Source organism: Hetaerina americana, unplaced genomic scaffold, assembly GCF_022747635.1.
Source record: "Hetaerina americana unplaced genomic scaffold, ioHetAmer1.1.p SCAF_4, whole genome shotgun sequence".
Lineage (NCBI taxonomy): Eukaryota > Metazoa > Arthropoda > Insecta > Odonata > Calopterygidae > Hetaerina > Hetaerina americana.
In genome coordinates, this window is record NW_027286985.1 from 51,649,608 (window position 1) to 51,666,338 (window position 16,731).

The following is a 16,731-nucleotide window of genomic DNA, read 5'->3' on the forward strand; positions in this document are numbered from 1 at the left end:
CATCTTTAACCTCTGAGTGAACAATAGTTTAAAGCAAAAATATATTAAACCAGCCCTATCTTATCATCCTGTGTGAACTTGCTCGAAGATGTAACGTTTGTGAAATACATTAATTTTTTATGGTGATGACCATATTCCTCGTGTGTGGGAATTTTTGGAGTATTTTCATACTTTTTGTTTCCCAATTAAATGCAATAGTTATAAAAATATCAGTCATCCAGTCATGTCATGTAAGAAATTATGTCATTGGTAGCACTCTTGTTTCCGCCTCGTGCGGAAGGATTTTTCTTGCGGTTTTCCCTGATGAAGGTATAGCTATTCGGATGCCATATTTTTATGATGTATAGTAATTCTCAAATTCCGTAATATCGGTTACTTATTTGAAAGAAATTGGAGAGTTGCCGTCAACCATTCTTTTGTTTTGATCAAAGGGCATTTCATAAGAACGCGGGACATTCATGAAACATAATCCCTCCATTCAGTTCTTCGAAAATGCTATGTAGATGAATTCAGCTTTTAGGACTATTGGACTTGAGAAACCTCCCGCTTTCCCTTTTCAGTTTGCTGAAGAATCAATTGATGAGCCACTAGATGTACGTATCATTAAAAAGATAAAGGCCCCTGGGATTAATTATGAAAGAGTTCACCTAATCGCAAATGAGATTAGAGGTATTAGTCGTTATCCTATTAAGTGTAAGTAATTATCAATTTGTGCATTCATTTGTGGTCAAGGGATCCTTTTGTTTCATGATAGCGGACGCGATCATGAAATATTTCCTGTAAAAATTACTGCCTGTTGGGTGACTTCGAGACCCATTGCTTGCGTTCATAATCGGCAAGCCACCAGGTTAATATTGAGATACACCTATAGTAAATAAAAAAATTGCATAGATTTACGAAAAGTCATTTCCACCTGTGATATCGTTTGGAAATATTCGTGAAAATCCATTTTTTTCGTGAGATGGTCGGCGAGCAGAGGTTCACAATAACTGACGTTCTGCCGCTTTTACAGCTTGGAGAGCACTGAAACCGGTTTAATGGCAAAGCTTGGCGTCCTCTACTCCTGCTCCAAGGGTTTTAATTCAACTCCGACCAATAGGAGCGGCGCTAGAAATTCAATTGCATTACTTTAGGAACGCACCCTGTATTATTCACATCCGTGAGAATTTCGTCCTGTTCTTTATTTGAATGGCAGAATTAAAATAAGTCAGGACCTTTGTGTATTGATAATGCAAGGGTTTCTGAGTTGGCATTTTTTTAAAGTAATTTATTTGATTTATTATAGCTTAAATTTGTAGTATTAAGTTAATTTAAATAGTTGTGGTTAAATTTTGATGTAGGTATTTTTGTATTATTTTAATTGATAAAACTGAAATGAAAATATCAGCTCCCTTTCTTCCCCTTGGAAAATATGTTACCTCTGTTTTTTCCTTTGATTTTTGATTTCTTCATTCACACGAAACATGTTAAAATGCGAGAAAATGGGCTCGGAAAAGTAAAAATATTACAAACATTTCAAAGATAACTTTTAAGGACGCAGATATTACTAAATCATAGCACAAACTTAATAATACTCCCAATTTTTAATTAGCATCAAAACCGGTTGAGGTTTATTCAGGGTGTATTATTAGTGATTTTTCTTTTTATTAAGTTTTGCAATTTTTGTACAACAACCAAGCTGCATGCCAATTTCAGTTGGAAATTAATAAAAAATTTCCTTGAACGGTCCAGTTAATTCATGTCTCATTACGTCTTCAGTCGATTTCAAGTGCTGACCATCCTCCTCTAAATCCGCAACATCGAAGGAGCAACCTCCTTACGCCTCCTTCAAATCCAGCACAGCTGCGCGTGTTTCCGAGAAAATTTAATGGCGCCAGAGCTACTTTCATTTTCTTTTTATTTCTTGGTAATCTCGCGCATATTACTCCAGCCCATATGTAAGCATTTACGAGACGGTACAGTTAACGTACCATTTTTTTGAATCTACTTTCGACTCCTCTATCTCCTTGTCCCGTCGTTGACCTGACGACGGCGACACATTTACCAACACTCCCGAGATGATTTTCTTGTTTTTTTCTCGACTCCTCCACCGCCTCACGTGCATCATTACCTCCCTCGGGTCGTTGCCTAATCTACCTCCCGTCCATTTCATCGTCCGCAGGAATGGGCCCCCACGAGGTGCTCTCCTACCAGTTGACTTCCGTGGGTGTCAGTGGGAAGGAGGTCGGCGGGGGCGAATCGGAGCGGAGGAGCGATACGAGCGACGACTGGATGGACGTCGACGCCTCCGACGCTGAGGATGAGGGCAACGGGTCGGAGGGGGCGGTGGTCGTGTGAGTGTCCGCTCACTTGGGCTCCTTCGAGCGTTGACCGCTCTGCTCTCCTCAATTCCAATGCCCTTTGTTCCTTGGACCAATGCACTTGCATCAGACTCATTGACGTTGCCGCCACAAGTGGCACTTTAGGTGCTGTGCTGAGGGTTTTTCAATGGGCTTCGTCCTTGATTTAATATGTGAACCCATTGAAAAATGTCATAAAACACTGGATTTGGATCTCTAAAGCATTGTAATAGACAAAATTTTACGGTCTTCTTTTTAGTCTTTCGTGGGGTAATGCGTATGAACTCAACGTGTCAATTCTGCGTGTAACCTTGTTGCTTATTTCATTTAAATCTCTATTATGTCATTATTAATTAGGCATTGTCCTAGCTATTGCTTTACGTATTGTTCATCAGAATACTACAAGTTATAACAAATTACGATGGCGGAAATGGGATATATCTCCTTAGCATCAATGTGGTGTAAAGATTCGGAAGTTACCGGGGGTATTTAAGATTAAAGAATTAAGATAAGAGTTGGGTATGCGCGCTCATTATCTCCATTAATTAGACTCGCTTGATGAAATATTCGTGTATTTCTATTGCTGTATATTTTTCTGTCAAATTTTTGATGAATACATTTATATTTAATATGTACATCAATGAACGGTTTAAAGGCGGTGGGGTATTTTCTGAGAAAAAATCAGCTAGTTACAATTTTTTGACGACTTCACATCCACACTTTTAGAGGAGAAAGAAGAACTAGTGCAGATTTTAGCCTAAATGGAGAAGACATGCTTTCCATCCTATTGGCTCACTGCAGTGGGGAATTGTATGAAATTTCTCGTCAATGTTCACAAAGATATTAGAGAATGTAGGAGAATTAATACGAAGCGTTCAGTAGGCGTTGGAAGCTCCAATGACATCGAAACCTCAGCTCATGCTGTTGTTAGAAGTAGATACCTGGATCTCTGGTATGAACTTCTTCATTTTTCTGTATTCGACTTAACTTCTTTGACCAAATCATTAGGAAGGCGAATAGGGAATCGCCGTCGTCGCACACTCATCGTACATCGTAGTTGTTGCTAAAGGCAAAGCCTTTTCCCATTTCCGCCGTATGGGCTAATTACAACATATCATCGTGCCGACTGCAATTTTTTGCATTTTTACACTGACAGCGACAACGTGTCGACATGCATTCAGGAGAAAGCGAGACGATTCTAATGACAAACCCAAGGACAAATTCACTCCCTTTCTACTGTCGATACTAGTGAAAATGGGGTTAATTCCAAGAGGCAAGAAGACATTCCCGAGTCCCCAACATACTCTTCATCCGTTTGAGGACTGCGGTGATGTGCAAAAAGTTAAATATAATAAAATCAGTTTTTTTTTTCTTCGACAGGATTAGGGAGCGGATTCCCAGAGGCAGACGAACTCCCAGCTGGTCAAAAAAGGTTAGAAGGGAGTACAGCAGAAGAAGTCGCAAAAGTGAGTATAATTCTTCACTGTTTGATAATGTATGTACCGTCCTCTCCAAAATATCTCGCTTTGACATCAAGTGCAAATGGGAAAGGCCAGAAGTTATTCGATTTATTTGAAAAACGTTACATCGTGCAGTAATATGTGGTTGGAAAAAGAGAATGCTTAAATTCAAAGCGTAATGTTTCTTTCAACAGTTGTTTTTCGATAATGATATTGTCCTATGTCCCTTCGTGATAGTATTTTTGTTTTTATTCGTATTTTGAAATATCTAAAATTATAAGTGCCGTTGGGATGTGAGGTACTATGTCCGGCCATCACGCTGTACTCAGCTGGTAGGAGAAAGTTTAAATTTCACGCATACTGTGCTACTAACATTTTAAAATTTATTTTTTTTAGGGCTCTACAATATTCGAAGATTCGTTAAAAATATTAGGCCCAATCAACTTCATTGACAGCGTTTGCGTATACCTTTACGTTAGATAGAGGCTGGACAGTTTTGCACGAATCGAAAATTCCGAAATGAACTTTCCATTTCAATTAACGTATTTACTTGCAAAGAAGCATAATTGCAAATCTATCAGCTTCTTTTTTACTGCCCAAGTTTGTGTAATTTAATGGAGGAGGTCTTATTCTTGCCAAAAAAACGACGGTAAATTCGCAAGCATGAGTGGAAAAAAATACATTGTGGGGACGATCACGCCGTGGGCATAACGCCTTGCGCGTTTGGTCCTTTTTTGTTCTTTGGGAAAATAAAATTCTTAAATGCGTTATCTAGGGGAGGAGCGGACCTACTTTAATTTCAGTGCAATCGTGTGACAACTTTGGGTATATTTGGAACTTTCCACATTTTTCCCAATGTCGTACCTCCACGTACTAGGGAATATTCTCGTCGTTGATACACTTTTCACGAGATCAATAGCTCATACGTACTCCTCATTCGCGGGGTTCATTCCCATCTCTGCCCGAACCGCATTCTGTCAAAGAGCTCTTGGGGAGCCCATAGCGAGCGGAAAGAATTTTTTATCAATCGATTGAAGGTATGAGGCAACGGCGCATGCCAGTTTTCTACTCTACGTGCCTCCCCCTTTCTTTTCTCTCCTGCAAAATTTCATTTGGCACCTTCCGCACGCTGACTTACCGTGCGCTCGACGTGCTGTGTGTCGGCGGTTTTTTTTAAAGAAAGACTGGACGATAGGATTTTAGATTTCTCTGGTCCTTCGTTTTATATCTACTAATCTGCGTCATGATCTTTAGTGTAGTTGCTACTATCCTGTTTCCAGATACAAAGCCTTTGACATCAAGTGCAACAAGTGCGATTTTAACAGCTCCAATGCAAATGTTTACCTTCAGCGAGTGACTTGGGAAGGGTTCAGAGATCGTGATATCTCAAGAATTTGTGTTCTTTTCTTCATTGCACTCGTTCGATACGCGATCCAATTTCATGCGGGTAGGAAAGGAGTAATCTCAGGGCAAGTGCATCTTGTCTCTCTCTCTCTCTTTCGCGCGCGCGCCATCACGGGTCGCACAAATGTAGCCATTCCTAAAAAGGGCCAGAGGACGCATCTATCGACAATGATAAGATTCTACAATGATGAAACTCATTTTTGTGAAATTAGGAACAAAGCTGCCAATCCGCTGTCTTTCAAAATAATAGAATCAAGACAAACTCGTCCGATTTGAAAGTTTTACTTTTACTGTAATGTGTTACAAAACTACTGTTGTCAGAAAAGCTTATTACTCGGGGCCATATTTGAGTTTCTTTGTAGTTTGAAAAAAGAAAAAAATTGAAAATTGTCTGTTGAAATTGTTAGATCTAATTGTTGGCTCATGATATACACCTGGTTGATGTAGACTATAAGCGTTGTAGTTTTCATTGGACACGTATTCATAATTTTTGGACGTAAATGAATAAAAAACTCGCCTCTATTTTCTTCCATTCTCAAGCTTCAATGCTGTCTATAGAATTGCCAAGCTTTCGCCAAATCGAAAATTTAAATTAAATAATATTATTTTCGAACGTAGTTTCTTAACATTAAGCCATTTTTTTAGTTTTCAAAGAACAGCCATTTCTTTTGTAGTTCAGCAACCTGATTGGATGCGAGGTTTAGGGTCGAAACCGGAAATTCAACGTCATAAAAATTTATCAACCGACTGTCCTATTTATAATATGCATTATAATGAGGAATATATAAGATAACGTACATGCCCATAACGAGACAATGGAGGTGAAATATTTGTTTCATTTGAGAAATGAATTAACCACCAGTAAAAATGTTGTACTGAATCGTAAATGATAATAGCATGTAATTAGCTAGGTTACGTTAAATAGAAGTAATATCGTAATAATATTCCGCTTCAGCCATCTTTGGGTGCAAGGTGACCATCAGTATTCATGGGAAATCCCATTTCTTTAGCATAATTATTTACCGTATTATTGTTGCGCTTGTGGAGTATATTTTTAATATGAAATTTTTATAGACTGAGTGTGTAGGATAACCCGAGGCGTGAGCGAATTGTATAAATGATTCAAGTTTTATATCGCCCTCGCTTCGTAGTATTTAAAAAAAACCTCCACTTGAACTTCATTCGATATTTTTTCGAGTCGACCTCTCGAACTACTGTACGAGAGAGAGCGCGGCTGGCTGCGAAGGAAAACTAGTTAGTCATCCAGCTGTGTCCTCGATCTCCTATTGCAAGGCTACTCGCAGTGAATGTGAAAGTGATGGCTCAGCCTGTCTGGATTCTTCTTTACCAATTCATTTTCTGTGTGCTTGCCTAACAGCGTATCATCTTCAATATAATTTAGTAAATTATCTTTTTCGTAGTTGTCGTTGTGCTTTTGTGTGGTAAAACGTATTTAGTTTCTTGTGTCCTGTGGATATCTGTGTGGGCGGAACTTCATCCTCCCACCTGTTCTTCGGTTCATACCTGTTTTGGCAGAAGCGGCGGGGCTCAGGCGTTTTCCGACGAGTTTCACTGGCGCGTTACGTGCTGACGCCACGGGATATCATCCCCAAAGCTTTTATCAGTGTGCCGATAGTTTTTCATGGTCTAAGGCCTTGGGTGTCATGAGAATCTTTGTGTTTATTGGTGGATTCTGGGCCATAGTGTGTGTTTAGTGTCTTGGTGGCTATATCTGTGCCTTAGCTTTCAGGATGATGTAGAGGGAAAGCTAACAACCCGAAGAATTGTCAGCACTTGGCCATTATACTTGTAGGCGTATAAACAATGATTTTGAATAAGCCTTATACTTGCTTCAAAAGTGGCTGTAATGGCAAGTCTTTGTGCGGTGTGGATTTCTTCTTCTTCAAGTCATTACGTAGGTTTACCGACGGGTGAGGGCAAAAGAATTAAACTACCACCACCACCTCCTCCACCTCGAAGGAAACATTTAAGGAAGGACTCTATATTCCTTCGATCCATTGTTTATAATAGCAGTGCAACTGAAGCTCAGGAGATATGTACTTATTTTGAGGAAGGTCAGTTTGGATTGTGATATTCGCATATTATTTGTTCAAGTTATAATATGTGCTGTGATGGAATGAAAATTATAGTGTTTTCTCAATTCACAGTTTTATTTTCCCTTTGTATTGATCGTATCGGAACATTAAAATGTTTTCCAGTCGAATGTAATAATGATATTGTTTATTTAGCTTCAATTTTAGTGAGGTATTCCATCCGCAATACGTGATTTTTACCTGGCACTTTTTTGGCCAGCTTGATTGTTAATTATTTCCCAATGGGTATCTCACTTAGTTAAAAAAAACAAAATTACTTAGAATAGTATGGTACATTAGATTAGTAAGGTAAATGCTTTAAAAACGGGGAGGTGATGTGAGAAAATCATTAATGAGGAATTGTGTATTTGGGACGGTGTAAATAATAATTTATTCCGGCCCCAAGGATTTATTACTTTTGTTTGCCATTATAGCAGATTTGAGTTTTGGGCAATTTAATAACCGTGTAATTTCATATTCATTGATAATGAAAATAAGGGGTGATTCAGCAGATTAATTTAATTCTTTTGATTTAATTAAAAACTAAATAAAGCTAGTAGTAGGTTTTGGACTGTTCTAAACAACTTTTTTATATTATACGATGTGTGGGCTGACTGGTTTCCCTGGCATTATTACCCTCTTCTGGTTCTCTTACTATTCATCTTCCTTCATTAAATCCAACAAGTGTACCTCTTTCCTATCCATCACTCGGACATTTTTACTTCTCTAATTTTCTTCACTATCTCTTTCTCTCGTTTGGTTTTCATGCACCAACTTACTCTGTTCTACCTCTTTATTAAAAAAAATCATCATGATTCTTCCTCTCTGTCCAACAGAGCAATACACTAAGAAAAAAATTTTTGTTAAAAATCTATTAAGCCTACATCTCCTCCCTTAATTGTATTTCTTAACTGCTTAGATATGAAGGCAGGCAGGTTTATTTTAATTGGTTTAAGTTTTTCCTTGTGATTTCTAATTGTTACTTGTATCCAATTTCAGACCGAGAAACTTTGGATATGGAGACTGATCAGCACCATTATGAGACATTGTATGAGTTAGTTGGAGGCATGGCCATACAAGGGCATCAGGAAACTTGCACAGTGGTGGTGCAGGACCGGCCCCTTCCTGCAAATCCAGCCACTCAAAGACAGCATGCTTTTCCTTATGAAAACCTTAGCGATGATGACTTTGATTCATTCGATTCAGATATATCTGAAGAGTTTGACGATCAAGTCCCAAATAAGGTAAGCTATATGAAGTTGATGTGATAGGTTTATTTCACTGCATGAAGTTTGTTTTATGGTGTATGCTAAATTATTGTAGGAATCAACTCTCTAAACATCTCTCCCCTGAGAGGTGCCATTGAGCCAGCCTTATGCTTCAAAGTATTGACTTTGAACTATTGGTTTAGTAATGTCTATCGTGACTAAAATAGCTGACAGAATGATTATTGTATGAAATTCTAACTGCACCCCAATTTCTCACTATCTTACTAAATGAAAATCATCCAGGGATAATAGCTTCCTAATCTTACTTTAAATCTGACTAAAAAATTCTCATTTCTCCATTTTCTGATTTCTTCTTTGAGCTAGTCCATACCAAATCAACCCAATTTTTTCCAAACAAATCACCCCGCTTGGAATTCGATGAAATTCACTGTGATTATAACCCTTTTTGAAGACAGGAAGTCAGTAGAAATATAGCTTCCTACATGAAATGATGTCTGAAATATGGGTGTTTAAAGTTATCAGTCACCTCAAAGCACTGTTGGAGTACATTTAGTGTTTCTTTCATAACTTTGACCTTTACTGAATGAAAAATTTTGAAATACAATAATAAAACATTGAGTGCAGTTCTCAGAACTGTCTTTAATTCTTGTCAAGGTGTATTAATTAACCTTAATGTATGGACTGTTGTTCCAGGGAAATAATGTCTGTTGTAATTTTATGAAATAGGAAGTATGAGTTGTATATCAAATTATAATAGAAATTCCAACTATATATGGTCAAATTATTTATTATAAGAAATAGGGAACATCACAATCTTAAGTCCTATGCTCTAATTTATGATCGGTACATTATAGGTAGTCCTTTTTTCTTTCATACTTGGAATTCCAAAATGTAACTTAACTGCAAGCGGTAAATAATAAAAATGTTTTTAGCTGCACTTTTGTTGTTAGTGGTTAATGAATTATATATGGTAATAGATGCTCTTCTGGTGTTGTGAGTACCTTTTAATACATCTAGTGATAGCAATGCATAAATGTGAAATCTGTGCATTTGTAGTGCAATGATCAATGCTTATTCTATTTGAAGTAATCATTCCTAATAATTTGACTGTATAGTATAAATTCTTGGCATGAAAAGAATTGTTTTAATCATCGTAAAGTAAGAAATATATTATCCCATTAATGTCAAAGTAATGTGAGTTACTTTGTTAAAAAAGCAAGTGTTGGCAAAAGACCTTATTCAAAATACAAACCACTATAGGATAAAGTAAGAAGTTTTCAGTAACATGTATAACCTGCTTGAATAATAATAGAATAGTAATCTATTTGGCTGAGTAGCTTCTAATTGGGTATGCCATTTTTAAAGTGCATTAATCTAATCTAGTCAAATTTCTGCATATTAGAATATTCTGGGAAACCACTGAGCTGTGCATGGAAAGGAGCCATCCCTCCCTCTGCAATATGCCAGTTGACATGCCCCATGGCTCCATGATTTCCCTATCCCCAACTTTTGGTTTGACAAATTTTTTGTTTTAAATTAATAGTATTTTATCTTCCATGTATTTATCAGATAATACAAACCATTGGCATACTCATAAAATTTCAAACTTTCCTGTGGTTTTGATTATTATTCAGAGCATTTCTTAGCTAAAAAATGATTAACCTAGTGTAGCTTCATTATTCCATAACATATTTATGTTGTTTTAAGAACTATACGATTAATAATAAAATTTGAAGACTTTTCTTGAGATATTCAAGGAATTGCCTCAAACTGATGTTCTGGGAATGTTCAATAGTTTCCATTCTCATATCATACCTTTTAACCAGTAATGCTGGAGTGATTTTATGTGTTGAGGAATTCAGTTCCTCTTCAAGGCATTTGAAGGAAAAATGAAAATCTTTCCTGGATATTGTAGGAAAAAAACCACTGACACTCCAGTTTATTGAATATGCTTTGTTTTGAAGGACCTTCCTAGTATTCCCAATGAGGTGAAGATTTCTACATCCCAGGGGATACCAGTGACTGGGGCGAACACAAATGGTATCACCAAGAAGATGGCCGAGGTTGCTGGCAAGAAGATGCAGGAGTTTAAAAAGAATTGGTCCTTACGAAAGCATGATTTATCTCGCAGTCTAATGCGAATCCGGAAGAAAAGTGGAAGTGAACAGGCTGCCACTGGTGTGTATTCTTATTTTGAAGCTATATTTAAATCCTTGGTCATTGAATGACTGTCCGGTTGTTATATTTTCCTGGGAAAATGTTTGCTTGAATTTGGTAATGTTTGGATATGTATCATAATTGGTAGCAGTGTAGAATGTTTTTTCATAGCCCAAAAGTTTATAATTTTATCCAGTATACCTTACATTTTCATGCTCCAGCCTTTAAAAATGTTTGCAGACATAAGAATAATTATCATATGATTCTTGAAATCAAACTTAGTCATTTATATCCTGTTCAATTCAAATTAATAACCTATCATATTCTTCTAGTAGTTTTCAGCTGTATTGACAGGTTTTACACATTTTTTACGTGGACTGGTAACATTGGGTCTCAAATAAAATTGTTTGATACAATGTGGCCTTATGATCTAATGTAGACCTTAAAATCACTCAAGATGTTGACAGTGAAAACTTTGTAGTTACCTCTACTCACTTCATTGAAGATTTCTGGTTACTAGCTATGTTCATCATGGCAAGCTGTGAAGTGATTCAGCAGCTGATGAGATAGAAGTGGAAAGCACTGGAGCTACAGAACTTGTGTAGAGCTACAGGCATTATTGCTGTCCTTCAGTTTTCATAGCTATTTTCAGTTAGATCAATTGCACTTGTAGGCAAATTTCAACTTTTCCAATGACTCTTGTGGAAGTAGGATATGTAGTGCATGCAATTTAATTATGTTCAAAGTAAACTTGGTAGTTTTTGGAGGTGAGGGTCATAATTGTAGACTTCGAAGGAGAAACAGAAGCAGATAGTCTGTCCTTCAGAGGCAGTTATGCTAGCATAGAAAAGTGCTGAAAAGTGCCGGCCATCATCCGTGCCCATTCCTTTCAGTAGTAGTTGCACGACGTACTACACCATTCCCCTGCAGGCCCAATTTTTTTACAGTTGCAGTGTCTCATAAGCCAGTTAATTAAAAACATGGCATTAACAGAAAATAAGATTGAAATTAAAATACAGCCCTTAAAGCATGAATTTATGGGTTAGTTTGGCGAATGGTAAGGATTCTGTTTCTCGAATGTATAGGTCCAGTTGTCAGCATAAAACATATGCACAGAAACATGATTGGAATGACTTAGGTAAGTCCCCTGAGGAAAGTAGGAGTTCATGCAAATGGGATATAGAAAATGAGGTGCCTATTGAGTGTTGTGAGAAAAACAGTTCTGCATATTGCTCATGGAAACTTGGGTTTGTGTAATAATGGGTGATTATTGTTATAGGAAAGTTAGAGGTAGTCAGATTAATTCAATTAATTCTGTGTAATCTACATATTAAGATGCATTTTGGTTGTTTGAATTATTAATTTCAATGTATCACAAAGTGTGGTGATAATTCGTGGTTGTAAATATGGGCGTAGACATCTTCTTCCCGAACATTTGATGGGAAGATATTTACGTTTTTGTAGTTCTCGAATTATAGTTTAATATTGCTGCAGAATGACCACATTTAAGTTCCTCCCTTATATAAAAAAATGTTTCAGAATTTCTCTTGAAATAGAGCCATTCATGGCCAAAGATTTTAAAGTGTTAATTGTGAAATAAGGCATGGTGGAAGAGCCAGTTGAGTACTGTAATACAGCCATTTCAAATCTGAGTGGCACCTCTGATCGTACTGGGAAATGATAGGGGGCCCAAACATTTGTGATTTCACATGTGTTTGAGTCTAGTATTAGTTAAGTTCTGCCCTCACCTATCAAATCAACCTTATGGTTGACTTTGGTATTTTTTATGACTTGAGATTTTATGTCGTTTGCATTGAATAACTTATATAGGAACAGACAAAGAAATAAATATTTACTGAGGAATATGTCAGGTTTGTTAGGTTTTGAAGTCTAGCCATGTAATGAAAGCAACACTGCTTTAATTTAATCAAATATTTCCTAAATGATATATCACATAATGGTAATAGATGAAATTATGTAATAGGCACTATAGCCCTTTCACTTAGATATCCCTGTTCTATGCAATACATTTTATAGGCTAAATAAATAATATTCGTTTTAATATTTTCAAACTTTTCTTGTAATTACCAAAAATGATATGTAATTATGTAGCTTCATATACCCATGCATTTACGGAGTTTGCCAACGCTGGTAGTACATGTAGTAAATTGCTTAGTTTCAGGCATGATATGTCAGAATTCGAACTTAATGACCAAATGATAACACTTTTCTACTAGATATTGATTTGTAACACGATTGGTTTCGATCTACTACGTTATTTTCAGGTACAAATTGCAGTAAGTTGCCATGTTGCATGCATTTTTATTGTGGTTGAAAATATGTGGCAGGAAGGAGGTGGGGGAATGTGGCTGGAATGGAAGAAGGGGAACTAAGGGAAGAGCTAGTATAGTGAAATACCATGTTAAAAACAGTTAACTCTCAAGAGACAGTCTGGATACCACATTGGTGATTAAGCACCCAGGAAAAATGTGTGATACATAAGATGGCACTTGACTGTACTTGAAGATGTAGTACATCAAAACTGGTCGTGTAAAAAAAGTGTTATCATTTGGTCATTATTAGTACATATAATGTTGACTGTTGGCCTCTTAAATTTCAATTGACACCAAATTTCCGGCTCTCTGTCACCTATAAAATACATGCAAGGGCAGAGGAATGAAAATTTTGTCCTTTCCAGTCTCTTAAAGGAGTTTCTGGAACTTGATTTATTTAATAGTAGACGCCCTCTTTAATGTGCTCAATATCTATTTAAAATTAGTTGTTGACTTTTTTTTTGCAACTTCTTTCCCCAGTGATACATTCCCATCCTCAGCCACCACTGCCTCCCACCCCTGACTCCCAACCACCCCCTCCCCCTCCTCCAGCTCGGCCTCCCATCTCTTCCCTCCCCCCACCCCTTCCTCCTGAGAGAACCACTTCCACAAACAGCCCCACGCCTCCCCAGAATCCTCCTCCAATTCCCCCACCACCAAACAATCGCTCACCACTGCCACTTCCACCCGCACCTCTCAACAAGTCAGTGTCATCTGGGAACCTTTCGGGCAGGAAGTATTGGTCTTTCAAGAGCCGCTTTGGTAGGCGTGCCTCTGCATCTACATCAGCACTACAAAGGCAGGCCTCTGTATCACCCAGCACGTCTCCTTCGTCTTCCACTTTCTACCTCACAGAAACTCTCAATGCCGATACAGGGCTGAGTGAAATAAGTGATGTGAGTGCAAAAGCTCAACCAGTTGAGAAGTAAGTAAAATTTTGCCTGATGTAGTAACACTGAAGTATAGTGAATATAATAATATTAATGATCACAGAGGAATTTGCCTTCTTCATAATGCTAACAAGGAGTACTTCTCTCCTTTGGAAATTTATTGCTTTCAACTTGAGAAGTTTTCTAAAAGTTGAAGTTAATTTATTGAGGGTTGTTGCATTCCTAGGTCTCTATGCCTAGGATTATGCCCTGGGAAGTTTTCAAACTCCTTAAGTAAGTTGAACCCTAAAAGTTGTTGTTTTTCATGTTTTACATTGCTGTAGTAGTACATGTTTCTTAATTATTGCAAGATTAAGCTCCCATTGCATGTATTTTCATGGAATGTTATTTTGATTTCAATTTGAGATGGTTGTTTTCAAATTCTTGTGGTTGAACTTCATATATAATGTGTTATTTAGTTTTGCTAGGTGATGTAGGTAGTGTATAATTCTAACAAAGGCAATTTAACCTTTTTGGTTTAATAATTTCCTGCTACTCTTTTAAAAACAACAGATATAGAAGCATGAAAAGAGAATAATACAATTGCGTTAAACTTCAAACATATTTACCTAATTGGTAATTTTTAAAAGGAGTAAGTTTTTTCTGCATGGTGCATGATTTGTGTATGCATTTTATGATTAACAATACAAATTTTGTTTTGATTTGTGGATATTTAAAAACATCAAGATTCACCGAGTACAAATATCTTTAGTGAATTATTGGGGACAAAATTTGTTTAGGAGATGATTTGGTGTATGTCACCTCATTTCGGTTTGAGAGCATTACACAGTGTGTAATGATGCTTGCATTGGAATTTTGTGAGGGAATCTAACAGACTTTTTATTTTTTACTTACAGGCCATCAGAAAATAATGTCCGTTGGAGTATTTCAGGAGAGGATAGCTTTGATAAAACTAAAAATATGGAAGAGAAAAGGAAAAGCATTTCTTCTAAGCCTCCAGTCACCAGAAAATCATCAATGAGGCCACGAGGGCCACCTCCTCCTCCGCCTAATAACCACAATTCAACTGCCAATTATCCTCAAAATGGGGAAAGTAGAAGCTGTCTACCTTTGCCTTCAAATGTCTCTCCAACATATGCACCTCCTTCAACAGCATCATCATCCTCTTCATCCTCCTCTCCATATGCATTCAACTGCAATAGGTCTTCCCCTACAACTTCATGGTACACTGATAGGGATGATGCTACCCTCCAGCGTGCTGGATCACTGGATGAAAATGGTAGGTACTCTTCCATTAAGGTTTGGTTATCAAAGGAGGTAGCTTCTTCTGTGGTATTTATCTCTTCTTAAATATTTTCTTGAGCAAATTATGTGCTAAATATCACCTGTTACATTAGGTTTTAAACTGTTCGCCATCACATTTTTGTGAATCGATAGGATGCTTACAATGCCAGAGCTTTATTTGATTATAACCTTTCCTCTCAACTATTTTTTAAGTAGCCATATTATAGGTCTGTTAAAAGATCCTGCAGCTATTACAATAAGTATTTGTATAAAGAAAGTTGAAAGGAGTGAATTGATGTTATTTTTTCATAATTAACTGCATTAAATAGCATATATCATTTCCATTATAAACCAATGTTTTTTTAAAAATTTATTATGGAAACATTCTTTTGCTTTGCAAGAGTTCAAGATATTTTAACATAAGGTGACAATACCTATTGATTGATTCATGTTCAACTGGACTGATTTTTTGCTTCCATGAAGTAAAATCATGTGTTCCAAACTTAAGTAAAAATTACCATGTTCTTCTCCAAGCGTAGCCCTGATATTAATGCCACTGCAAGATATGAGCCTTGTGCTGTATATAAGGCAAAGAGGGACACACTATATTTTTTTTCCTCTCGAGAAAGCTGTTCAGGCAAGAAAATGATTTCTCCTGGAATGACCATTTGCATACAAACCACCAGAATGTATGTACTATATAGGTCTGTGAATGGTATGGCAGATTCCTGTCCACTTGTGACAAAGACCATTATGCCATTATCCTGATTTGTATGTTAGAATTTTATCTCCTGCCACATATGTCACTATTGGGCTTCTTCCAAGTTTCCTTTTTGATATATTGAGTTTTTCTGGAGAGTAAGTTGTTAGCTCATATTTATACTCGGCTGTGGTTTTGGGTTTGTGCATATAGCACGTTACAGCCTAAGTGCTCTTGTTGGGGAAGGTGGTTACTATTTCTCATGCCTCTCATTTTGCTATTTAGTTACAACATAATGCCAAAATCTAAACTTATAAATAATATCCAGGAGCAAATTGCACACTTCAGGACCAATAGCATTATGTATGGGTGCCAGTAATGCCTGTTAATGATCTTATTCATATTTGGCAGCTTTATCACAAAATGTTTGTTTTGGTGCAATATATAACTCTTGCATCTCTCTGCCCCTTAACGGAAAAGTTCATTCTTTATCTAATCAATGGATTGTAACTGCAATTTTCAAAGGATTTTGTACTGTGTTATACCAAGACTTTTATTTTATGGCAGAAGTTTACTAGAAGTTGCATTTAGTTCTTATGCCATTAAGGAATAGACAAGTGTGAGGTGAATGCAGCCTAGTTTCTGGTAATGGTTGGAAAGGAAGAAAAGTTTTGGAATAATAGTGATATTATTTTATTGTTAAGTATGCATAAAATGCTCTTTTTAAGGAATGAGGTGGTACAGGCATTAAACTGCATTAAAACTAAAAAAAGATCAGCGGTGGTACAAAAGAAATATTCAGTAACTAAATACAGTTCTAGAAGCTAACCATGGGTGTATAA

At 36.9% G+C, this 16,731-nt stretch overlaps 1 protein-coding gene across 3 annotated transcripts in view; it reads left to right on the forward strand.

The window, feature by feature from the left end:
- Exn (Ephexin) overlaps positions 1 to 16,731 on the forward strand; it is a 218,176-nt gene that overhangs the window by 186,015 nt on the left and 15,430 nt on the right. For 2 of the 3 annotated variants that reach the window (XM_071589976.1, XM_071589975.1), the window contains exons 4-9: positions 2,162 to 2,333; positions 3,720 to 3,805; positions 8,296 to 8,540; positions 10,490 to 10,703; positions 13,496 to 13,940; positions 14,802 to 15,184. In XM_071589976.1, the coding sequence (XP_071446077.1) occupies positions 2,162 to 2,333; positions 3,720 to 3,805; positions 8,296 to 8,540; positions 10,490 to 10,703; positions 13,496 to 13,940; positions 14,802 to 15,184 (1,545 nt within the window). The remainder of the gene's footprint in view (positions 1 to 2,161; positions 2,334 to 3,719; positions 3,806 to 8,295; positions 8,541 to 10,489; positions 10,704 to 13,495; positions 13,941 to 14,801; positions 15,185 to 16,731) is intronic. The other variant, XM_071589977.1, reaches the window with a different exon arrangement.